The sequence below is a fragment of the Hyaena hyaena genome, unplaced genomic scaffold (genome assembly GCF_003009895.1).
Source record: "Hyaena hyaena isolate Hyena2069 unplaced genomic scaffold, ASM300989v1 scaffold_38, whole genome shotgun sequence".
Taxonomy (NCBI): Eukaryota; Metazoa; Chordata; class Mammalia; order Carnivora; family Hyaenidae; genus Hyaena; species Hyaena hyaena.
In genome coordinates this window covers 4774244-4800430 of record NW_024080670.1, presented here as the reverse complement: position 1 = coordinate 4800430, position 26187 = coordinate 4774244, and the positions used below count along the sequence as shown (strand labels likewise).

The 26187-nt window shown below is 45.3% G+C and overlaps 1 protein-coding gene across 2 annotated transcripts in view; it reads left to right on the top strand.

Annotated features, from left to right (window-relative positions):
* The window catches only part of GARNL3 (GTPase activating Rap/RanGAP domain like 3), a 152960-nt gene that overhangs the window by 33216 nt on the left and 93557 nt on the right, over positions 1–26187 (top strand). For both annotated transcript variants that reach the window (XM_039229480.1, XM_039229479.1), the window contains exon 3: positions 7343–7412. In XM_039229480.1, coding sequence (XP_039085411.1) covers positions 7343–7412 — 70 coding nt within the window. The remainder of the gene's footprint in view (positions 1–7342; positions 7413–26187) is intronic.

The window sequence follows — 26187 nt, the reverse complement described above, 5'->3', positions numbered from 1 at the left end:
GTTATATAAATGGAACCACACACAATGTAACCTCTTAGGATTGGCTTCTTTCTACACACGCACCGTCAATCGCTGGAGATTTGTGCAAGTTGTCACATTTTCCAGTAGTTTGTTCCTTTAATTACTGAGCAATACTCTGTGGGATGGATGTACCATGGTTTGTTTAACCATTTGCCCTTTCAAGGTCTTCTAGGATTTTCCCAGCTTGGGGCTCTTCCGGCAGAAAGCAGCTAGGAAACATTTGTGTACGGGTTTTTGTGCCTATCCATTTTCATTTCTCCAGGATAAATGCCCAGAGTGCAATTACTGGGTCATATGGGTAAACTGCATGTTTAATTTTACAAGTCCCTGCCAAACTGTTTCCCAAAGAGGCTCAGCTTCCTATCTGACGTTCCCACCACACTGTGTGAGAGGCCCGGGCTCCTGTCCTCACCAGCATTTGGTGTGGTGGCCGTGTTTTTTTTATTTACAGAATTTTAGAGGCACTGGTAGAGATCGTTATTGGGAGAAACCTTGCAGGGAATTGTCATAAAGCTTTATTAATAGTAGAGAACCAGATGAATTCTGGGGACCTAGGTCTTCGTTGGAAACTTACTGGGTACGTAAATACTATAGGAGGAATGTATTCCAGAATGTTGGAGAAAAGAGGATTTGAATGAGAAAGGTGATGGGTAGCAGTGAAAGTAACACCAGAATCACCAAAAGTTGTTAGAATATCTAATGGGGGGGGGGGGTGAGAAAGGGGAATGAGAAGGAAGCAGGGACCCACCTGAGCATAAGCAGAGCAAAGGTGAGCGGACATTTTCATTCGTTTATTCATGATTCATTTATTCAACCAATATGTACGGAGCAGCCTGCTATGAACCAGGTGCTCTGTAAGATGCACGGGGCATGGTGGTGACCAAGATAGATAAGGTCCGTGGCATTTAGAATAACGAACGTTTATTTAGTGGCTACTATGTCAGGTGTTTGCTTTTAATACACCCATGGAGACAGATATTATCTCAAGCCCATGTTACAGATGAGGAACAAGGCTCAGAGAGGGGAAGTAACTTGCCTGAGGTCACAGAGCCAACGTGCCAAAGACATCCAAATCCAGGCATGCGTGTCTGACCACCTTCTGGCTGTGGAATTAGCTACGGGTGCGGTAAACTTAAGATCCTGACACACAGAGCACACGGCGCCTGCACCCCCAGGAACACAATAGGGGAACGGGGTGCTGTCTGAAGCAGGAATCAAGGGGCTCTGATTTCCAGGACTCCTTACACTCTACACATCTTCCTGCTTAATTCCTTCTTCCTGGTATCTTCAGTGTCTTCAAACAAGGACAGAATTCTTCCATTTCACCCCTGGAACTTAATGGATAATTGCATCTCTGCTTTTCCGGTGTTGCTTATCTTCAAGGGAGACAGCTGGTCCCTTATGTGCAATAAAGCTGTTCTAGTTCCCGGTGTTAGGAAGCTCAGGCTCCCTCCAAGCCTAAATCTGTAGTCTGGCACATTTTTTAGCCTCTCTGTTCCTCAAATTAGGGGAATCTCTTCCACCTTCCTATTACTCTCTGCTTATCAAAGGGGCTGAGGCATTGTCCTGGAGCTCCCGACATTGAACTCTGCTGTCAGCAGGCTTCTGAAAACTGGCCTGTTGCTTTTCACAAATTCTCTCTGCTGAGCCAGGAAGAGCCCCCGTGCCAGCTTTCACTATTCCAGCAGGGCTAGAAATGACTGAGGCCTGGTTTGGCAGGGTCTGGCCTGTGGTTACGGTGAGTCACTCATCTCCAGGTCAGTCGAGTTAAGGACCTGCATCACTGAGTCTCAGCTTCTTTTCTTTCTTTATTTAGTCTGACTCTTTGGAGGGGGTCGTCCTGCCTTCTGAGAACCTGACCTATATAACGGTAATCTTTCTAGTCTCTTTGTGGGGCTGGAAATCTGTGCTCCCAGCCCTGGCCTTGTTGACAGATGTGACATGAAGGTCCTCAGCTCTGTGCACGCTTGCAAAGCATGATCTAGCATCCTCACACGTTAACTTTGCTAAAACAGAGTTTATATTTAGAGCCTAGACCCCAGTGCATGTGAAGAACTTGAACTCTCTGGTTCGTTTTTGCACCTGCCTCGTGCTGGTGACATGTTCTTGGGTCCCAAGTATTTTCTAGGTGAGGTCCCACTGCTGGGGCAGCCCTCTCAGGGAGGTAATGGTGTGCCGAGCCATGACGCTGTACCCAGCCTTGCCCTGGGAAGCCTGCTGCTCGGCCCCAAGCCTCCTCTTCTGCCAAGGGGGCACGGGGGTGGGGGAATGCAGGGGGTGAATCTTATTTAAAACTCTTGAAAAAGCACCTAATCATTTATGCCGAGTGTCTCTTCCCAGTGTCTCTTATTGATACTACTAATAAGGGCAATAATAACAGCTAACACTAATTGAGTAGTTTTTATGGGACAGACCTTGTGCTTAAAATAAACTTTTATTTGTTCTAATTTGTTCTTTTTTTTAATGTTTTATTTATTTTTGAGAGAGAGAGAGAGACAGCATGAGCAGGGAAGGGTCAGAGAGAGGGAGACACAGAATCCGAAGACAGGCTCCAGGTTCTAAGCTAGCCGTCAGCACAGAACCTGACGCGAGGCTCTAACCTACGAACCGTGAGATCATGACCTGAGCCAAAGTCGGACGCTTAACCGACTGAGTCACTCAGGTGCCCCTAATTTGTTGTTTCTAACCCTGTTAAGTAGGCGATACCATCAACCACATTTTGTACGGGAGGGAGCTGTTGCCCAGAGAGGTTAAGGACTTCTATCTGTGACTGAAGCACCTGCCCCTAAGGACCCGATCGCCTTTATATCCTCCCATTCGTAGAAAACAAACAAAGCCTTGTCCTTCCTTATAAAAGTGCTGCAGAAAGGCTAACGGGTTTCCCAGGGATTCCAGGGTCGTCTGGAAAAGTGCCGTTTTTCAAAACACTGTCTGCAGACCACCTGTATCAGAATCCTCCCGGCTGCTTGTTAAAGTCACAGACGTGCTGAATCACAGCCTCCGGGAACAGGGCCAGGGAACCTGCATTTTTAGAAAGCTTCCCCCAGGGATTCTGGTGGACTCGAGCATTTCCATTGGCTTATTAATCACAGTTTATGGGTGGGCCTGAAAGCAACACAAGGGATCTGTGAGGCCGTACGGCAGTGGCCAAGGAAACTTTGTCCGTAAAAGGGCTAGGTCGTACATTGCTTGAGCTCTGCAGGCCATACGTTCTCTGTTGCATCTGCTCAGCTGGGCCGTTGTGAAGCCAAAGCCATCGCAGACTACCTGTAACCAAAGGGCGTGGCTGTGTGAACAAAACTTTGTTTGCAGTAACAGACAGTAGGGGGACCACAGTTTGGTCGCCCTTCAGAGTCTTCCCGGCCCACCAGCCCTCTGACACCCCCTTTTGGTGGGAGTTACCCTGGCCCTGTCTGCGACCTGTGGAGAGCTGTATCTGTTAAGGTAAAATCACCTGTTGTAATAAACTCTGACTCTCAGTGCCACAAAATGATAAATGTTATTTTTCACTCACGTCACGTGGGATCTTCTGTGTGGTCCCCAAGCCTCCTTCGCCCACCGCCCCCGCCCTGGTCTTCAGCACCCTCTCCATTTAGCCAGTGGATGAGGAAAGAGAGCAAGGACTATTGGGGGGAAATTTTTTTTTTATAGTTTATTGTCAAGTTGGTTTCCATATAACACCCAGTGCTCACCCCAACAAGGGCCCTCCTCCATGCCCATCACCCCCCTTCCCCTCTTCCTCAGCCCCCATCAATTCTCAGTTTGTTCTCAGTATTTAAGAGTCTCTAATGGTTTGCCTCCCTCCCTCTCCTTAACTATTTTCCCCTTCCCCTCCCCCATCGTCCTCCGTTAAGTTCCTCTTAATCCTCCTATATGCGCAACCATATGGTGTCTGTCCTTCTCTGCCTGACTTATTTCACTTAGCATCATACCCTGGAGTTCCATCCATGTTGCTACAAATGGCCAGATTTCATTCTTTCTCATTGCCAAGTAGTATTCCATTGTATATATAAACCACATCTTCTTGATCCATTCATTAGTTGATAGACTTTTAGGCTCTTTCCATGATTTGGCTATTGTTGAGAGTGCTGCTGTGAACATTGGGTCACATGAGCCCCTATGCATCAGCACTCCTGTATCCCTTGGGTAAATTCCTAGCGGTGCTATTGCTGGGTCATAGGAGAGTTCTATTGCTAATTTTTTTGAGGAACCTCCACACTGTTTTCCAGAGCGGCTGCACCAGTTTACATTCTATTCGTGGGAAATTTTTATGGGCCAGGTCTGGAAGAGGTCCCCATCGTTTCTACCCACACTGCACTAGCCAGTACTCTTACTGTCTGGAGTCCAGAACCCATGATTTCCCAAAGCCTGTGAAGCCCTTGGTCTCCAGACTCTCTCTGCTTCTTGTGCGTAAAATCCGTCCAGTTCTTGCCCGGGCTCATCTTTTCTTTGTAATAAAAAAACTTGCTACGGTCGGTTAGGGGGAGCCATGCAAAGCATCAGCGCTCTGTCTAGCCACTTCCCCTAGAGTTTTCTCCATCACCGCGAGTGTAAGTTTCATCCCATATTTTGCCACCGTGTTATGTAGATCTCCATTTTCCCAGCCTCCGAGACCCATTTCCTCCCCGGCAGCTGCCTGCCTCCAGGCCAGTGCCACAGACTGTAGGTTGTTGCTATGGTAGCGCCCTGCTTGCAAGATACCCACTTCCGTATTACCGTATTAGTTTGGGTGACACCGCAGCTTTAACGGGTAAACCTAAATTCTATGGGGTGAACACAATTCGGCGTTTAGTTCCTGCTCACGTCATATTCTAATCCGGAGGCTCTTGGAGGTGTGGCCTTGCGATTCGGCTTTCAGAGACCCAGGTGTCTTCCCTCTTGAAGCTCTGCCCTCCTGGGGGTCCTTGTAGCGCTGCCACCCCTGCTGGCCAAGGTCAAGGAGAGTAAGCACCTCCCATGAGCTGTGCCTGGAAACGGTGCACGGCATTTCAGCCCATAGCCTCTTGGCCAGAGCTCAGTCATGTGGTCACACTGCAAGAGGGGCTCGGGACATGTCATCTAGTGACAAGCCCAAGAGGAAAACGGAATAGACTTCGGCGTGCACGTAGCAGTGTGTGCTTCCTGGGCCCGGGCTGTCTGGTCTGATGGAACAGTGACCATTGGCTTGTGAGAGAGTATGTCAACCTTCGTGCCCACGAGGGGTGCTCTCAGATATTAGCTAGTCAGATCCAAATGGTGTGCACAGACCTCCATTAATACAGCAGACATTTCCCACGTCCGCTCTGTGGCAAGCAGTAGGCCAGACTCGGGGACCTGCAGGAGAACACAGCTCCTCATGGAGCCCCGGTGACCCTTTAATCTCATCTCCTGCGCTGGGTACCAAGGGGCCAGAGAGCCTGGGGAGGGCATAGGGGAGTTGGGAGGGTTTCAAAACATGCACCCCATAGAGTGGAGCCTGGCTCCTGCCATATGCGGGTACTGTCTCTGCAATGTATTGGAGGAGACATAAATAGCGGGGGGGGGGGGGGGCAACCCATAGCAGATGTTCTGTTTCTCTCTCTCCTGGTTGTTTTCATCGGACACTGCCTTCCCACTATGGAGCACCTGAGGATGTGACTGCCCCAGGACACAGACCTGTCATCTTTTTTGTGTTCGTTTCTGGCTGTTGGCAAAGCTAGGGAGATGGCACTGTGTCTTAGAACGCCCTCGGTGGTGGTGCCGGGGGCAGCCTGGGGAGGGGCCCAGAGCCCAGCATGTTTGTTCTTCTCATGATATTGGCCATTCGTGGTAGAAGCTGCTGCAGGTGTTGATGGTCGGGTGGTGGCCCCGCTAAAACTGAAGAGGTGGGCTGAGCCCGGCCGACAGAGCTCTCGGTCACCAGCCACTGGGCGTCCACTCTCTGCCTGATCTCTAGCCCGGTGCTTAGACGCTCCTGTCCCTGGAGCCCGCTCTCTCGGTAACGCAGGGCCACCAGGGAAGGATCCTGAACCTGTTATGTAGGGCAATGGCAGATTCTCCAGGAGGGTTTTGAAAACCCTGGACCTTGAGGACATATTTAATACAGACCGGAATAGGCCATGGAGGGAAGTTTCAAATCTCTTTCAGGGATTTGGGGGGTGGGGGGATGGGGCGCAGATAGAAAATCCTGTCACCGCAAGTAGGATGGTAGCCTGGGTAATATCTAGGACACCCTTCCAAACTGCAGTCATTAATTTGTTGCACATTTTCTGCTAAGAAAGTGGAGACTACAAAAGGTTAAATTTTTCATATAAGATTAAGTCAGTCTCTTCCTGAGCGTGCCAAGGAGGCTGAAATGTAGAAAATGTAGCCACCTTGTAAGGAAGGATGAAAAGGTACAAAATGCACCTTTCTTTGCATGTTAGAGCCCAAGTATTTTGGATGCATTAAACATGGAGCCCTCGGGCAGTTCTGTTTTCTACGGTAGGAGTTATTTGCATGACCTGTGAGGACAGGACTTGCTAAAGCTGCTTGCATTTGTGGATCCCCGGTGGCTTCACGAGCACTGCCTGGGGTCCTAAATATACTACCTGGTGGATAAGATATGTCTCTTTTGAGTGTGTAACTATGCATTCAAGATGTAAATGCAGGAAGGGTTTCGTCCTTGTTTTAATTGCTCTTCTCCACAATGCATGTGATTTTTCTTATCTGATTTAAGCCTCCTGGGGGGTTGGGGGAAGCATTAGCTACGGTTACATAAAAACCAAATATCCTTGAAGTTAGATTTTTCAGATTTTCTGTCAGGGCCGATCTCTTTTTTCACATTGTCATAGTGTCATAAATTAAAGGGGGGGATTGAGGGGGCCTCCCAGGATTTTGAAGTTTTTCCCTCCCATTTCAAGTTTCATTTCTGCCATATAGCCTTAAATAATGCTGGTTATTTTTATGTTGACTCTTTGGGACAAAGAGGTTCTCTTAAACGAAAGATAATTGCAAGCTTTGTCCCTGGCCTCAAGTTTACTGCAGGGTTCCTCATCCCCTTTGGTTATACAGAAATGAAATTATAAACCACCAGTCGCCTTGGAAATTTCAATCGATTCCAAATGACTAAATATTTAATTCAATCATTGCCTATACTTGCAGGGATGACTCGGGTGTTTTTCTTTTTACTGAGGGCTCCAGGAAGCCGGGCACCGCAATGGCTGCTGAGGACTGTGTCTGTGGCCAGGAGGCTCCCCTGCAGTGAGGAGCCGGGGCGAGCCTGTTCCGTAGCAGAGCCCTTTTTGCAAATGGTAGTGGATTTTTGCAGAAGGTTTGTGGCCAGATCGCTATGTATAATACTGATGAAGCATTTTTGTTCCAGCTCTGTCTCGGAAGACCTAGGCTGTAGACGTGGGGATTTCAGTAGGAAACATTATGGATCTGTGGAGCTGGTAAGTTTACACTGTCTGTTCAGTGGTAGTACATTGATTTAGATTTAGAGCATCGCCAAGCTCATCAGATCTTTTTTTGTCTATTTACTGTCAGACCATGTGGATACAGTCTTAAGGCTTCGACGGGAATAAATGACTATTGAAAGGCCATAAAAATTTGATCATCTTTATCTACTTGTTTTTATTGTTACATACTCTTAATCTGTGTCTTCCAGTTTGTTAAAAATATGCTGTGGCTTGGTATTTTTCTCTGGTGTATGAAATTGGGGTAATTCAATTAAATGATTAATGAATTAAGAGAGGCAGCATTTGGTTTTCATATTATCTTATTCTTAAAAGTTCACGCATCGAGCTTGTGTGGTTTAAATGTTATTGAAAGACTTACTCTGATTTTCTGTACCTTTGCTTTCTGGATATGTGATAGGGGTTAGAATATTGACGAGATTTTCTTTTCTTCCTATTAAAAGTGTATTTGTTGGGCTAAACGACTGTCATAGATGATAGATATGTGAAGTGAAATGAAAATATACACATTTTCCTTATGAGAGACATCAGGGTTTATGTGATGATTTTTAAAAAAAAGAGTATGCTTTCATTTTAAAAGAGGGATAATGAAGGCATATTTTAGCCTCAGGTTTTTTTTTTTTTTTTAAGACAGAATTGTGATTTTGGGCCCCCATGGAAGTTTGAACAAATTTTTAGGAAAATGTGCTCATAGAATTCTCTTGGTTATTATTTAACACTATGAAAAAACATTACATGTATCTTTCTATTTACCAAAAAAATGAGTTGCTTGGATCCATTTGTGTAGAACCCAGTTATCCTCTCCTAATCTATGCTGCATTCTTGCAGCATTTAAGGAATAGGAAAAATTATACCAGAGTTGTGTACCAGTAGGATTTTATTCAAACTCAATCATATATTATGGACTTGACTGTATTATGTGGCCCGGGGCTGAATATTCTTGAAAATAGAAAATAAGTGCAAGGTTTGGTCCTTGTTCTTAAGGAATTTACTGTCTTGAGCTGGGCAGATAAGATAAAAAAAAATCTAAAAAATGAATTTAGTCACATAAAAGACACCACTGATTGACTTAGTCAATGCGAGTTCTGTGTCCGGCATCGAGTGGCACCAGGCCAGCGTGGACCACCGCCTCTCCCGGAGGAGCACGTGTCTAACTGTAATTCGGGGTGGGAACTGGTAAACATCAGGAGAGAGATCCAGATAGGGCATGATGGGGGTAAGAGAAGGGAGGGTGTGACCCTTCCTAGCGGGGGATCTTGCTGAAGCAGCCTGCAAGGCCTCGTATAGGCTGTCTGACCTGGGTCGGTGGTAAAAAAAAGATCAACAGCAGATATTTGCAAACAGTGTGATTCTTGGCAGTGATATATTCAAGGGCAGTGAGCAAATGGCCCTGCCTCTAACAGAGAGTGTGGAGCAGCAGAGCCGAGCGGCCACAGAGCTGGCAGCCTTTGAAAGTGGCCCGGCTGCCCGTCCTGGCTCCGCCACCCACTGTTGTCTGGGAACTTCTCTGAACCTCAGTGGTGCCGAGAGACACATGCTCCAAAGCCATGCCTGCTTCATCATTTCCTAGCTGTATGGTCTTGGACTTCTTTTGGCCTCAGTTTTCTCATCGGTGGGGATATTTTATTCTTATATTATGTGAATGGAGATATTAATATTGTCTGCCTTGTAGAATTGTCAGGAGGATTGAATGAGATGGCACACATAAGCACAGTTCGTGGTAGCTAGCCATCTGTGGTGGTGAGGATGAAATTTGGTAACAAAAGTAGACCCCGTGACTCTCAGGTAAAGACTTTGAACCTGATCCAGTAAATCATGTGAAGCTCTTGTAAACAGTGAGAGTGGTGTTCGGGGAGAAAACAAAGTCATGAAGAATGGACCATTTATTTATTTATTCATTCATTCATTCAAATGTTTATTTTTTGAGAGAGAGAAAGCACACACTAGTGGGGGAGGGGCAGAGAGAGAGAGGGACACGGAGGATCTGAAGCAGGCTCTGTGCTGACAGCAGAGAGCCGACGTGGGGCTTGAACTCATGAGCCATGAGATCATGACCTGAGTTGAAGTTGGACGCTTAACTGACTGGGCCCCCCAGACCCCCAAAGATGGACCCTTTGTAGACCTGTGGCAACCACACACTGTGAGGCCGGGGAGGTCCTTGCGGTGGGTTCCGACTTGAGCAGCCACCTACGTCACGTGGAGAGTCTATCAAGGCAGATTGCTAGGCCCCATCCCCAGAATTTCCAATCCAGTAGGTCGGGGGTTAACCCAGAAAGTGCGTTTCTAGCAAATTCCCAGATGATGGTGATGTGGCTGGTCCCAGGATCGCACTTGAAGAAACCCTGCCTCAGCCTGAGGCTAGTCATCATCACCCCCGGCCCGCCGAGGCAGCTTGCTGACCAGAATTCTTCTTTCCATTTGTTCAGGTTTTTACTCCGGAGCCGTGTGTGTGTGTGTGTGTGTGTGTGTGTGTGTGTGTGTTTCTAGTTGGCTTTTTTAATATTATAAAGTAAATTTAAAATACATTTAAAAATTCCATGTATGGGGGCCACTAGGTAGTTCAGTCGGTTAAGCATCAGAGTCTATTTGAGCTCAGGTCATAATCTTGAGGTTTGCGGGTTCAAGCCCCATGTCCGGTTCTGCACTGACAGTGCAGAGCCTGCTTAAGGTTCTCTCTCCCTCCTCTCTCTGCCCCTCTCCTGCTCACATGTATGCTCTCTCTCTCTCTCAAAATAAGTACATAAACATTTTTTAAAAATCCATGTATCATTCTCCTGCCCTACAGCCCCTTTTTTTTATCTCCTTTGGGTAACTTCCAGTCTCTAGAGCTACTCACCTCATTCCCACATAGCTGTAATCAAATTATACATATAATTTCCCATTTCTCTTTTTTTCATTTAGCTATATTTTGTAAATGTCTTTTTTTAAAACATTTATTCATTTGTGAAAGACAGACAGAGAGAGCGTGAGTGGAGGAGGGGCGGAGAGAGGGAGACACAGAATCCAAAGCAGGCTCTAGGCTCCAAGCTGTCAGCACAGAGCCCAGCGTGGGGCTCAAACTCACAAACCGTGAGATCATGACCCAAGCCAAAGTCAGATGCCTAACCAACTAAGCCACCCAGGCACCCCTGTAAATATCTTCTTGTTGTATAGTCTTCAGATTACCATTTTAATCGTGTGGTCCCCCAACATTGCCATAGATGATGATTCTCTGGGTGCCAGTTCCTCTCCTTTTGTGAAATTAGATTGTGTTGACTCTTGCCTTGTTAGAAATGACAGGCACTGGTGGTTGGAATGGCTGAGACGAATGAAATGAGCCAAGTTCCATTTTTGCCATCTAAGGATCTCTTGAAATTCTCACTCCAGTGTTTTAAGGAAGGAGACATTTTCTATCATCTGTGACCAACAGATATGATTAAGTTAAAAGCCTTTTTGTGAATTCTCTGGTCATGAGAAAAATAAGGTTAATTTTTTGTTGTTGTTGTTTTTACACACTTGAGTTGCTGAATGTTGTTGGAAACCCAGTCAGTCGCGGGCATCCTGAAACTCAAAGTTGGCTAAAAGGTGGCCAGGAGCCTATAAAATTGAATTTTTGCGTGGACTTCTTTTGACCTTGATCAAATGAGGTAGAAGTCCTTGTGAAGAACCAAGCTTGGCTGTTCACTTCAGCCCTGAGGACAGATTTCGGGGCTCAGTTGGCTTGATTTAAACTGGACATACACTTGGTGAGTGAGAACATGGAAGCCCAGACCTTTGTAAGAAGACTCACGGAGGGCTTCTCGGTGCCCACCCAATAACCGCTCATTGGAGGCCTTTCACCCCGCGGCAGGCACGGTGCTAGGCACTGAGAGGAGGGAAAAAGCATTTTCTCTGCCCTCCTGGAGCTGTGGTCTGGCTTCAGGAACCAGCCGCCTCCAGTGGTCAGTGCCGTGGCGGCTGCCTCCCCAGATCCCAGCTGTTCCCTCGTGAAAGAACAAAGACCCACTCAGTCCAGCTCAAGTCTCAGGCGACCCACTGAAAGCACATGGGTGGGTCTCACCGAAATGAAGCTCAGGAAGCACAGCTGGGCCTCATGTGACCGGGAAGCCATCAAGCATCTATTTTCTCCGGCTCTCTCTGGTCCCTGTGATTTCTCCTCTGCTCATCGGTGCTGTTCTCTCTGCAGACCAGCTCCCTTGATTACACAGTCGCCTCTCTCCTGTCTGTCTTCCCAGCAGTGGTGTTTTGTTTTGGTTTTTTAATCGTGGTCAAATATGCACAACATAAAATTGACCGTTTTTAAGCATACGCTTCAGGGGGGCAATGAGTATATTCACAATGTGATGCAGCTGTCATCATCATCCACTATCAGAGCATTTTTCATCACCCCAAAGACTAACTGTACCCATTAGGCAACAACGCCACATTCCCCTCTCTCCCCAGCCCCTGTAACCTCTGGTCTACTTTCTGTCTCTATGAATTTGCCTATTCTAAGGACCTTGTTTAAGTGGAATGCTACCATTTTTGTCCTTTGTGTCTCATTTATTTCACTTAGCATGCTTTTTTTTCAAGGTTCATCCATGTTCTGGCATGGATCAGAATTTCATTCCCATTGATGGATGAATTCTTATTCATCCTTATATACACCACATTTGGTTTATCCATTTATCCAAATGAATACTTGGGCTGCTTGCCCTTTTTTTAGCTATGGTGAATAATATTGCCACGAGCACTGGTGTGCATTTGTTTGAGTCCCTGCTTTCAATTCTGTTGGGTCTGTTAGCTAGGAGTGGAATTACCAGATCATGTACTAATTCTATTTTTAACTCTTTTTTTTTTTTTTTTACAAATAGTTTATTGTCAAGTTGGTTTCCATATAACACCCAGTGCTCATCCCCACAAGTGCCCCCCTCCATGCCCATCTCCTCCCTTCCCCCCCCACATCCATCAGTCCTCAGTTTGTTCTCAGCATTCAAGACTCTCTCATGGTTTGCCTCTCTCCCTTTCCCCCACAATTTCCCCCCTTCTTCTCCCTCATGGTCCTCCATTAAGTTCCTCCTAATCCTGTTTTTAACTCTTAAAGAACTCCCAAGCTTGTTTCCGCAGTGGTCGCACCATTTTATGTTTCCATCGGCAATGCATGAGGGTTCCAGGCTCTCCACGTTCCCACCCAGATTGGCTCCATCTTGTTTAATAGAAATTCTAATGGGTGTAGAGGGGCACCTCCTCATTGTTGTGATTGGCCTTTCACTCGTGATCAGCAATGTTGAGCATCTTTTCATGCGCTTATTGGTCATTCGTATTTCTCCTTTGGAGAAATGTTATTCAAGTTCTTTGCCCTCTTTGCCTGTTTATAATGGGGTTGTTTGTTTTGCTGTTGAATTGTTTGTCTTGTTGTTACTGAGTTATAGGAGTTTCTAATATATTCATCAATTCCCTTATCAGATATATGATCTTCAAATCTTTTTTTCCTGTTATATAGGCTCTTTTCTTACTCTGTTGACAATATCCTGACACATCGAAGTTTTTAATTTTTTTATGAAGTCCAATCCATTCATTTTTCCTTTTTTAAACATACATACATACATTTATTTGTTTGTTTGTTTGTTTATGTAATCTCTACACCCCACATGGGGATTCAACTCAGGAGCCCCCAGATCAAGAGCCATATGTGCCTCCAACTAAGCCAGCCAGGTGCCCCTCATCTAGTTTTTCTTTTGTTGCAGGTGCTTCCAATATTACATTCAAGAAGTCATTGCCAAATCCAACTGCCATGAAGATTTCCCCCTGTTTTCTTCTAAGAGCTTGATAGTTTTAGGTTTTATGTTTTTGTGTTTGATCCATTTTTTGAATTGTATGTGGTATATGGTGTAAGGTAGGGGTCCAGCTTCATTCAATAGGTTTATGGTCTGTTTGGAGTTATTTTGTGCGTGTGTGTGGAGTGACATAGGTCCGGCTTCATTATTTTGCATGTGGAGATTCGTTTTCTCAGCACTGTTTGTTGAAAAGACTGTCCTTTTGGGTGTGCCTGGGTGGTCCATTCGGTTGAGCATCCACTTCTTGATTTCGGCTCAGGTCTCACAGTTTGTGAGTTCGAGCCCCACATCAGGCTCCTCACTTGCGCATGGAGCCTACTTGGGATTCTCTCTCTTTCTGCCCCTCCCCTGCTTACACACGTTCATGCACATACTCGCTCTCTCGCTCACCCTCAAAATAAGTAAATAACCTGAAAAAAAAAAAAAAAGTCTGTTCTTTCCCCATTGAATGGTCTTTGTACCATTGTCTAAAATCCATCGACCATACATGCAAGGGTTGATTTCTGGCTTTCTCTTTCATCCTATTAGTCTGTATGTCTGTCCTTACACCAGAGTGATATATTAAAATGTTGACAATACAATGTCTTTTCTTTCCTAACGCCCTTCCTTGGCCGCCCATTTAAGTCTAGACCCTTCACAGAGCCATACAAGAGCCTGTGTGATCCGGTTCTGCCTTCCTCTTCCACCTTCTCTCATTCCGCTGCTCACTGTACTTCCCACATTTGGCCTTATTTTGGTCTCTAGAACATACTGAGTTCCTCCCTGTCCCAAGACCTTTGCACTTAACATTCTTTCTGCCTGGAATGGGCTTCCCCAGTCCTTCTCATGGCTGGTTTCAGCTTAAATGTCACCTTCTCGGAGAGGCCTCCCCAACCACTCTCCCTAAAGTGGACCTCTTCTCTGTGCTGTTCTCTAACTCAGCATTCCTTTTTCTTTTCTTAATAGTATTTAGCACACTCTATTTATTCACTTACTTCTCTCTCATCCACCAGAGATGAGGGTGGGCACCATGTCTGTCTTGTTCACGGTTATATTTCTAAGCCCTGGTACATACTAAATTCCTTTTTTTTTTTAATGTTTTATTTATTTCTGAGAGAGAGAGAGAGAGAGAGACAGTGTGAGCAGGGGAGGGTCAGAGAGAGAGGGAGACACAGAATCCGAAGACAGGCTCCAGGCTCTGAGCTAGCTGTCAGCACAGAGCCTGATGCGGGGCTCAAACCCATGAACCATGAGATCATGACCTGAGCTGAAGTCAGATGCTCAAGCGACTAAGCCACCCAGGCGCCCCTCATACTAAATTTTTAATAAATATTGTTTATTACTAAATTGATTTCTAGCCCCCCAGTTTCCTTGGTCTTGCACCCCAAGTGCCCACCACAGTCTGTTTATCCTTGAGCCCTTATTTCAAATTCCAAGTCTTGGTTCCTCTGGTTCAGGTGTCTCTCCCTGATTGACACCATTGTGTTTGGGGAAGTGGCATCATGTGGTATAAAAACCCTCCTAGACCCATCTCCCCAGCACAGTTTGTAGGTGGGGCAGCTTCTCTCTGAAAACGTTATAGACAAAATTCACTTGCAAACAGCTGGACCCCCCACATGTATCTCTAACATTCCCTCATCTGGTAGATGATTTAAAAGCTCAAACAAAAAGCACCTGGTGAGAATTTCTTCTGCTGCCAGTGGACTGTTCTCCCGGGCACTTTCCTCAGTCCCACACACAAGGGGGTGGATTATAAACTCCCTGAAAATAGGAGTCATGGCTCTTTAGTTACCACTGTGTGCCTAGCACCAAGCACAGTACTTAACGGTCATTACTTAGTAAATATTGATTGAATGAATGAATGGTTCAATTTGGTTGACATCAGAAAGTAGCCTAACCCATCAAATATAAATAAAGGAAAGGAATAACGAGCCTCCTTGACCCCCCCCCCACATATAATTGGACTCATTAGCTTGCAGTGCATTCCATCTAAAACATATGCCATTTTTCTTCTTGATGAATTGAAATCCTGGTCTCTCATGGCAGCATTCTCGGCAAGGCATAGCTATTACACCATCGACCATTCTTCACCACTTTATATCGAAATCTGTCAGGAAAAGCAAAGATTGTTTGTAGCTTTCATTGATCTTTTCTTGGCCTTTGACTCAACGGACAGGAACCTGATGTGTTATGAATGATGAATGGTATGGGCACAATATAGACCTCTCTCCTGCCCAGCCCAGCTGCTGATTTTCATATAACCCTACATCGTGATACTTCCAGGTGGTGTCACAATCTGCAAAGGGTGGGATATTGTCTATTCCTTTTTAAACCTGGACCTTAATGATGCAAGCCTGCATTTGGACGAGTTACACGCTCCCCTGATGAACAGGAAAGATGCATAAATGCTTCTCTATGAGGGTGGCTTGGTTTTGTTGTTAGGAACTCACGGTGGCATCCAAGGCTATCTGGCAGTACGATCTAATTACTATCAAAAAGACGGTTTAGGGTGGACTTGCTTGGCATCTGAGGTTTTATCTGTGTGGGGACTCTTGAAGTCCGATATGTAGCGATTTGTATTTTTGCTCAGACATGAATTTGAATTATACCTGTGGGAGTCTTGTGCAGAAAGATGATTCTTGGCTAATGAGTGATGTAGCTGCCTGTCCCACGTCCCTGACTCCGTGCGGCTTTGTTCTCTGTTCAGGGTTGAGTAGGCTTTTTGTTTTCATAGGCGTTTGATGGGAGAAATTATATTCTGTGTCGTATTACCAAATTGAGAGATTATTGAAGGCACCAGCGTATTTCCCTCAGGAACACCAGAGCATCAAGGCTTCGGCATTCTGCAGCTAAAATCTCAATTTTGGTAGATGTTTTCCAAAACTGAACCAGTTTGTGTCTAAGTCTGCAGTAGCAGGTTGACTCAGTTAGGTACCCCCAGACATGTTTATCTCAGAGCATTTACCAGTAAGTTAGCACAGCTTAAAAGTGTGGGTGCTTTTTCAGATATTTTTGGCATCTTGGTGGGTGATTGGTAATGCTGACTTTGAAACTCTTCCAGGCTAAAATTATTGCAACCATTTCCTGTGATGTAGAACCTTGAGACCTTCAACATGTAATTATGTATCATAGTGGAGCCAGAACTCTTCTATTGTGATAATTATTTTGTTATTCCTATTATTAGTATTAGCGCTTATTGAATGTTTACTATGTGCCAGTCACTGAGCTCAATGTTTGGTGCATTTACCTCTTTAACCCTCACAAACAATTGTAGGCAATAGGCATTATTTCATTACACTTCACCTCGTGCATGCTCGGGGGACATTTGTGGATATTGAATGGATCCCCATTTGAATGATGATCTCATAGAGGTCCCACAGCCAGTGAAGCAGTAAAGGTGACATTTCAGCCCAGGTCTGCGTGGCTCCAGGAGCCCCTGGGCCTCGTCGCTCAGTTTCCAAGCCACTGTTGATAGGCTGTTTTCTAAAGAAATGAAGTTGATTGTTAGAGCAGACAAGCCTGCCCTTGACCAATAGCACAGAGTTTTAGGTTTTAGCTCAAACATATAATTTCAAGCTCTCTTCTGGCCAAACCTTAACAAGCTTGATTTTAAGAAGAATGTTGCTAAGGAATTCTCCAAAGAGACATCCATGCCATAGATGGTTTAAATTTAACTCCTGGATTAATGTCCACCATAAGATAGCTACAAGCACTTGGTCTTGCCGTTCTTGGCCTCTCTCTGACTTGCTTCTCTTGATCTGTGGCTTGGCATTACAACTTTAACTTGGCCTGATGGATAGAATGGGAAAAAAGCCATATGGATCTAGATGGTATGTCTCTCGTAGGATGCTCTTGAGGATTTTTCTGTCTGCCATAAAATGTCTCTCTTAAGAGGGCCTATGAGGAAAGTTTCACTCCAAACCAAGAAGTACGGTGCTTCTCCCGAGGAGCTGCTCTGTTGCTAATTTTATAGGCAGTGGGGGGGTACTGTCAATGACTGGAGCTTTTTCCTCTTTGAATTGGCCTCCAGGAGGCTCAGAGCCCTGTTTATGGCTTGCCTCTCACCACCTTAATGGACTTTATAAGGGACATCCTAATCGGATTCTCTTGCTTTCACTTTATTTACACACACCTAATTTGCCCTTGTTTGAGTTTGCTCTGTATCTAATTTCATCCGTTGAGAAAGATATATTTCAGTAAGCTGCTTTAAATATTTTTAAAAATAAGGTCGAGCATAAACAAACAAGGCATTTCATTCTGCAGCCCTTAACAGTGTATCTTTTGTCCTCTGTTGATGGTAGTCAGGTTCATGGAATGATTCTGACCCTTGTTTCCTCCACCCTATTTGTTGATATATTATGACTTATGACCTACTTTCCTAAGATCAGCAGCACCTGAGGAGAATTAGCACCATCTGACCAGCCATTTGGCGACCATCTTGGGTAGTTGAGACCCAAAACGACACCAACTCCACAGGCTTAAACACACACTGTAGTAAGAAAATCAAACAAGTCCTCCAGATCTTCCCAGGAGAAATCTTGGAAACAGTCACGATATTCAGCATAAGCGTGCTCTCCAGTTTCAAAACTAGAACTGGAGAGGGGCACCTGGCTGGCTCAGAGGATGTGACTCTTGATCTCAGAGTTATAAGTTTGAGCCCTACATTGGGTGTGGAGTTTACCTGTACACACACACACACACACACACACACACACACACACACACACCTAGAATTGGAGGTATTCCATTCCCAACCTTCTGCAGGTCTGGGCATGCTCATGCTCTTCCTTCCCAGCGGCCTCCCTTCCCCTTGCTGCCATGTTTTTCCCCACGACAGGATCTCCCTGCCGCTGTAATGACCGTGGCTCAGGTTCCCATCTCTGGCTCCTGCACCTTCTGTGGGTGTCCGGGGTCTTTTGTTTATTGACTCTGGTGGTCTTCAACTAGTGGGATACAGTACCCTGGCCTACTATAAAAATAACTTCTGGGGCACCTGGGTGGCTCAGTCAGTTAAGCGTCCGACTTCAGCTCTGGTCATGATCTCACGGTTCATGAGTTCGAGCCCCGCATCGGGCTCTGTGCTGACAGCTCAGAGCCTGGAGCCTGCTTCAGACTCTATGTCTCCCTCTCTCTGTGTCCCTTCCCTGCTCATGCTCTGTTTCTTTCTGTCTCAAAAATAAATTTTTAAAAAACATTTAAAAAAAAATTTTTAAATAAAAAAAAATACTTCCAAATTCTGATCAATATGGATTTCAAATATACTGACCAATGAATAACAGTTTATTTTTTCGATAGTCAGAGGTACACACTGTTCACAGATTGCTTGGTAAATTCTTCACAGGAAATCACGTTTTCTGCCTTGATTGTGGTTTTACACATACCAAAGGCGGCAGATTTCTCACATGTGGCTCAAACACACAGTCTTGCTTACTAGCCTGTTGGGTAACATCCTTTGCCTCTTTCATCTTACTTGTGCCAGAGCGATCTCTAGCCTACACTTGTCACCTGCTCCCCCTCCCCATTCAAGAAGATGGGGCTCAGGAGCTGGTACCGTCAGTTATGGCAAAAGTAAACTTTTTAACCTGCTCAAAAATATATCATGTTAAATACCTTTGTATACTGTTGTCATGAAGAGAAAATATTTTCATTGTTTTGAAAGTGTTCTTTTTTTTAGTATGTATGTATGTATGTATTTTGAGAGAAGAAGGAAGCAGGAGTGAGGGTCAGAGTGAGAGGAGAGAGCAAGAATCCCAAGTAGGCTCTACACCAACAGAGCCCGGCGAGGGGCTCGAACCCATGAATGGTGAGATCGCGGCCTGAGCCAAAGTTGGATGCTCAACTGACCGGGTCACCCAGGTGGCCCTGAAAGTGCTTTTTAAGAACTGTGGTTACTTCTGAATTTAGACAGTTCCTCTATCAAAACTGTGGGATCAGACAACCACTAATACACATACACACACACATACACACATGTTTGAAAACCACTGTTTTACTTCTCTCAGGGCTGCTAAAGTTGAAAAGGAATTTGGTCTTTTTTCCCAGAATTTCATATGTGGGCTCTGCATGTTGAGAGCTGTTTGCAAGAGCAGAGAGCAGCTTTGGGTTCTACAATTTGTTTCCCTTGTTTTTCCCGACCAGGGGAGGTTAGGGCAGGTCCTGCCCCCAGTCATGTCATGCCGACTGACCACATAGGGCTCCCGGTTTCACGCCCACTCTTACTGTTGAGCCACAGCTAATATTCTCGTTTTTATATTGAACTATCTCACTTGCTTAATTAGAGCAGTGACTTTGGCTTCCTTTATGTGTAACAAAAGGATTGTGTGCTTTCCGGGCTTTTTAATCGGTCTACTGCAGTCATCGCCATGGCGTATGGTCTTCTAAAATCATAATCTCAAACTGCATTTGCCGAAGAGATGAGAAGATGTTTTAATTACTCGGGGAGCACATCTCAGCCGCACTCGGAATTCTCTTTTTCGATCCCAGTGATAGTTCCACAATTTCCCTTCTGAGCCCCTCCTTTGGATGCCTCCCCTTCTTGTCCTTTGCTGAGCCTGCTCTTGCCAAGGTCACAAAGACCTCCTCGCTCCCTCATCTTAGCCGCTCCTCATCTTTATCCTACAGGACCACCCTGCAGCGTGGCCTGTGACCCCCTTCTCCTCCCACAGGGCCTCCTCTGCCTCCACTCCCTGCCTTCCCCTTCCTGCCTTCCCTGCTTCACCTGCTCAGCTTCTCTTCTGCGGGGGCCCCCACGTTTTGAACAGGGTTCCGTCTCAGACACGCTGCTCCCCCACACTACATGCTCCTTGTTGGTGATCTCTCCTACCCTGTGGCTTCAATTATTACCTTCTGACTAGTGACTCACACATCCCTGTATTCTTCCCAGCTCCCTGTCCGCAGCATGTAGCACCATCTGCCTAAATGCCCACTGGATGCCTCTCTTAGGACGGCCTATAGGCATCTGAACTCAGGCTGTCCTTCTTCCCTGCCCCAGCCCCCCGAGCGGATGGTACTACCTTCTTGTCAGTTGCTAATTCCAGAAACCAAGAAATCTCCCTTACCCCACATCCAGTGTCTTACCAAATCCTGTTGGTTTTCTACCCCAGACAGACATCATGGCGGAATTGTCCTTTATGCACATAGGTATATACATACCATGCTAGACAACCTTTTAAGTGGTAGATAGGTAGATACACACATGTACACACACGCGCACATGGCAATATGTATGTATGTATATATGCTAATTTAACTTCCACACCCACCTGATGAGTTGTTAATACCCCCATTTTATAGATGAGATAACTAAAGTTCAGAGAGATTAATGAACTTGTTGAAGGTTACACGACCAGTAAGTTGTAGAGTTTGTCCCCTCCACCCCCCACCTCACCCACAGTGGTACAGTAAAACTTTGGATCAAGAGTAACTTGTTCTGTGAGTGTTCCGCAAGATGAGCAAACATTTCTAATAAACTTTGACTTGATAAACTAGCAATGTCTTACACTATGAGTAGTATGTGATACTGAGCATCACATGATCACAACTGAGCCAATGAGTCTCCTCTCACACACGCACTGCTTTTTGTTGGCGATGGTCTCCCATGCTCAGATGCTCGGGCTCAGGCCTCGGTGTTTGGCAGGAATCAGTGGTTTTTCAGAACATTGGAAAATGCCCACCATGGGCATCAGTGTATTTTCTGTCATTTCAGAGCACCTGTGGACAGTCCTTTGCTTTTCCATCCAAGAGTAAGCTTAGGAATGAATGCTTTGCGGGGTGCCTGGGTGGCTTAGTCGGTTAAGCGACCGACTTTCGCTTAGGTCATGATCTCGCTGTTCGTGGGTTCGAGCCCCGCGTCGGGCTCTGTGCTGACTGCCAGCTCAGAGCCTGGAGCCTGTTTCAGTCTGTGACTCCCTCTCTCTCTGACCCTCCCCTGCTCACGCTGTCTCTCTCTCTCTCTCTTAGAAATAAATAAAAAACATTTTTAAAAAATTAAAAAAAAAAAAGGAATGAATGCTTTGCTTCACTCTAGGTCAAGCTGCCTGCAGATATAGACCCTTTCCTCTGCTGCCTTATTGCCAGTTACGTTAAATATGGTGCAGGAGAAGAGTTTATTAATACTGTACTATAGTCAACATCCATGAGAGGGTACACAATGGCCCCCATGCAGAAAAAGGTTCCATTGAGCCAATAGATAACAGTGATTCCGTTAGTGATAGTGAAAGTCTTCCTACACCCTGACCCTCCTCTCTCTGGTCTCCCTCACATCAGCCCTGAAGGTTTTCAAAGGGAAGTGCAGGGTAATTTGTTTGTATATTTTTTAATACTTTGTATTTTCTTTACTATTTTGTGTTCTATTACAGTATTATAATCATTTTTATATGAATATTTTTGTGTTGTGGAATGAACCATCTGAGTTACCGTTATTTCTTATGGGAAAATTCACTTTGATATACCAAGCACTTTGGATTACAAGCATGTTTCCGGAACAAGTTATGCTTGCAAACCAACGTTTTACTGTATTTATCAAAAAGTTGCAGGGGCGCGTGGGTGGCTTAGTCGGTTAAGCGTCCGACTTTCACTTAGGTCATGATCTCGTGGTTCATGGGTTCGAGCCCCGCGTCGGGCTCTGTGCTGACTGCCAGCTTAGAGCCTGGAGTCTGTTTCAGTCTGTGACTCCCTCTCTCTCTGGCCCTCCCCTGCTCACGCTGTCTCTCTCTCTCCTAGAAATAAATAAAAAACATTAAAAATTAAAAAAAAAAAAGTTGCAGGGGTTCCTGGGTGGCTGAGTCAGTTGAGCATCTGACTTTGGTTCAGGTCATGATCTCAGTTCGGAGGTTCAAGCCCCACGTCGGGCTCCGTGCTGACAGCTAGCTCAGAGCCTGGAGCATTAAATAGAACATTAAAAAAAAAATAGAACATTAAAAAAAATTATAAAAAAAAGTTGTATTTACCGAAAAGTTGTTATCTTGCCATTTTACAGCCTCCTCCAGCGCCCCTTCAAACTTCATTGTGCATAAAACTCGCTTCAGAAGTTTGTTTAAACCTCAGGTTCTGGTTCAGTATGTCTGGGGTGGGCTGAGTAGTGTACAGTGTTTATAAGCTTCCATTGTCAAAGTGACTTCAAGGTCCTTATACATTTCCCATTTGATGTCTGTCTTTTTTTTTTTTTAATTTATTTCTGAGAAAGAGAGAGAGAGAGAGCATGAGCAGGGGAGGGTCAGAGAGAGAGGGAAACACAGAATCGGAAGCAGGCTCCAGGCTCTGAGCTAGCTGTCAGCACAGAGCCCGACGTGGGGCTCGAATCCGTGAACTGTAAGATCATGACCTGAGCCGAAGTCAGACCTTAACCGACTGAGTCACCCAGGCGGCCCCCACCCCCCATTTGATTTCTTAAGGAGATAGGAAGAGGGAAAGAACAGGAATGTTTGCTTCTGTGTACTCCCTTCTTTGTGTGACATTTGTGTCATTTCCTCTTTCCCTGAGCTTCTGGCATTTTGTCTTGTCTCCCTGACATCTCAAAAGATTGCATTCAACCAGCTTTGATAAGATTACATCAAGTTTGCCAGAATGCTCAGCTGTAATTAACCTGAGTCCTGGGGCTTTGATTTCCTTAATGCTGTAAAGAGTTTTTTCCCAGATATTCAGCTCTGTCCACATCTTCTGGATGCTTACAAACAAACAAGTAGCACCACCAACCAAAAGCCCCCAGTATGTCTCCTTTGTGTGCGGAATAAAGTAGGAACTCTTTCGCCTGACATTTAAGGCTTTCCACAGTCTCTCTCCAGCTTGTCTTTGGAGCCTTTGCTCACACGGCCCAGGATCCAGCCAAACAGGCCCTTACCCGCCATTACCCAGGTGCCAGGGGCCCCTTTGTAGCTCTCTTTCCTTCTAAAATGCCTTCTCAAAATATGCACCTGCCAGGTCTGTTTTCCCAGCAGTCTTACCGATTCCCCTATGGGAAAGTCATCTTTCGCTCCCAAGAACCCTCCATTTCTTTTCCTTTCTCTATGGCACCTGTCATATTTTACACTATAATTATCTGTGGGCAGTCTTGCCCTTTTGAGTGGGCAAGGCTCATGCTTCTTTTGATATCATGTCCCCAGCGGCGTTAGCTCACTGCCAGAGGTCCATGTATTAGCTAAGAGAACCGTTTCGCTAAAAACCTGGTGTCTGATAGATTCTTTTCTCAGACTTTTTTATATTTACTTCCCAGTCTGTGTGTGTGTGTGTGTGTGTGTGTGTGTGTGTGTGTGTGTGTACGTACATGCCAACATACTTCTAAATATACTTTTCTGATTGTGAAATGAATACACATTTGTTATTGAAATTTTGAATTGCACTGAAAAGCATAGGAAAATTAAATTCATCTATAATCCTACCACCTACAGATAATCAATATCAAGATTGACTATTATGTCCCTTTAGAAATTACACTTATATACAAAATGGGTTTGTGTATTTTATTGATATCTTTACTCAAAGACAACATATAATCGGGGCGCCTGGGTGGCTCAGTTGGTTAAGTTTCTGACTTCTGCTCAGGTCATGATCTCAATGTTCATGGGTTCGAGCCCTGCATCAGGCTCTGTGCTGACAGCTTAGAGCCTGGAGCCTGCTTCAGATTCTGTGTCTCCCTCTCTCTCTCTCTGCCGCTCCCCTACTTGTGCCCTCTCTCCCTCCCTTCCTCTCTCTCAAAAATAAACAAACATTTTTTTAAGAAAAAAAAACATATAATCTTTTTGAAAGCATGGATTCTCTTCCACAAGCAACTTTTTTCTCCTCCCACACACGTCTTCTTTCTCCTTCATGTCTGATTGTGTCGGCTGTGACCTCCAGAAATAATATCGTGGCATCCTTGTCCTAGAGTTCTGGTAAGTTTGAGGCAGTACATGAGGGGATGTCTTCTCAATCATTACGTATATGAGACCATCTCAAGTAATTCCTTCCAAAAGAATGACTTGGCTGGTTTTAACATTTCTCAATTATCACCTTTTTCTTTTAAAACTTGACACATCCGGGTCTGATTCACTTCATGGGCCTGCTGCAGCAAATGACCACCAAGTGGAAATGTATCCTCTCACGGTTCTGGAGGCCCGAAGCCCGAAATCAACACGACGGCAGAGCTCTTGCTCCTTCTCCGAAGGTTCTAGGGGAAAATCCTGCCTTACGTCTTCCAGCCTCCGGGGTTGTCTGCAAACTGACATCCTTCGGGCTTGTGGCTGCCTCCCTCAGTCTCTGCTGCCGTCATTGCAAGGGCTTCTTACCTGCTACCCCCTCCCCCACTTCACCCCCCTCCCCCACCCCCGTTGGCACCTCCCTCTCATAGCTCCTGGTGAAGACACCAGCCCTTGGATTTCCGTCCCACCCTAATCCTGTATGACCTCATCTTAACTTAATCGATCACATCTGCAAAGACCGTCTCTGCAAATAAGGGCACATTCTGAGGTTCCAGATGGACATGCATTTGAGGGACACTGTGCAACCCGCCATGGTTGTCTTCTGCCTTACAGCGTTCCGTAGAGAATCCTGAGGCAGTTCATTTTCTTCTTCCTTGGTGCTCCTTCCTGCCTGCCTTTTTTTTCTTAGATTTTCTTTTCTCTACTTTTATTTTAAAGTTTCCTGTGTTTCTCTTTTCATTAATTTTTGCCTAATGCAGGGTGCCTGGGTGGCGGCTCAGTTAACGGTCCGACTTCAGCTCAGGTCATGATCCCACATTTCATCAATTTTTGCCTAAAACATTACATCCCTTTGATTCTTGGTCCCTGGTCTTAGGTCAGGGATGAGTATTTTCTTCTGCTGTATCTCTGATTATTGTTCATCGTCCCCCCCTCAAAACAGTAAGAAGGATCTTTTTTCTCTGCTCTTTCTTTCCATTCCGGGGAGGCATCTCAAATAATGAATATAATACTGTTGCTGTTTTCTGCAGTGAACATTTTGCTTCCCATCAGTGAGAATGTTAATTCTGCATTTGTATTTTTTGGTCCTCTTTTTTTAATCCCTTCCAAAAACTTTATGCACTTGTTGCAAAGATCGTGTCTTTCGTCCTACTGAGGATAGCAACTGCTTTTCTGAAATTTTGGTTTCATGGTTTTTAAAAAATGGTGTGCTTTCCTTTCTGGTTTTCAAGAGCATATGTAGCATTTTTTTTCATAGCTCCCATGATGAGTTTTTTGTCTTGTTTTTTAACAGAAATCTTCAAACGAAAACAAAGAGCTCTTTGGGCTTAGACCTTGTATTTTTCAACTGACAGAATCTATGACTGGCCATCAGCTCTCATTGTTCTTTTGGGCACCGCGTCTTCTCTGAGCTGGAGAGCTGAATGGCTGGTGGTTGAACAGAGCTCCCTAATCAATGTCCAGGGTCTAGCGGTGTTTATCCCGTAAAGCTCTGCAGGAGGGAGATAGGATATTCTCCGTGCTTGGCTTTGGCTGCTCTGAACCCGTGGTTCCAGAATTTATCTGTGTAGCAGGGTCTTAGCGGGGGAGAGATAGCAGCAATCTGATGGGAAGAGGGATGTTGAAGTAATGTGTGCTCGGCTCTTCACATAAGCTTGAGAAAATGGCATCTGTGTGGATTAAAGGATAGGATGGAGATTATGATGAGGTTGACCATCTCTCCATCCCAACCACTCTTGGGCGTGCTGGCAAAACTGTACTCCCAAGATGCCTTGCTCCAGGACTCCCGTCTGTCTTCCTACCTGTGGCATTCTGCTTGTGAGGACTGCATTTCCTAACATGGACTTTCTCTCCCTCCCTCCCCACTTCCTTCCCCAGTGTTTTCTTGGGATAGGAAAAGGGGGCACTGGTATGGCTGCAGCTACTTTACTTTTTTTTTTATTTTTTTAAGCATTTTATTTATTTCTGAGAGAGAGAGAGACAGACAGACAGTGTGAGCAGAGGAGGGTCAGAGAAAGAGGGAGACACAGAATCTGAAGCAGTCTCCAGGCTAGCTGTCAGAACAGAGCCCGACACGGGTCTCGA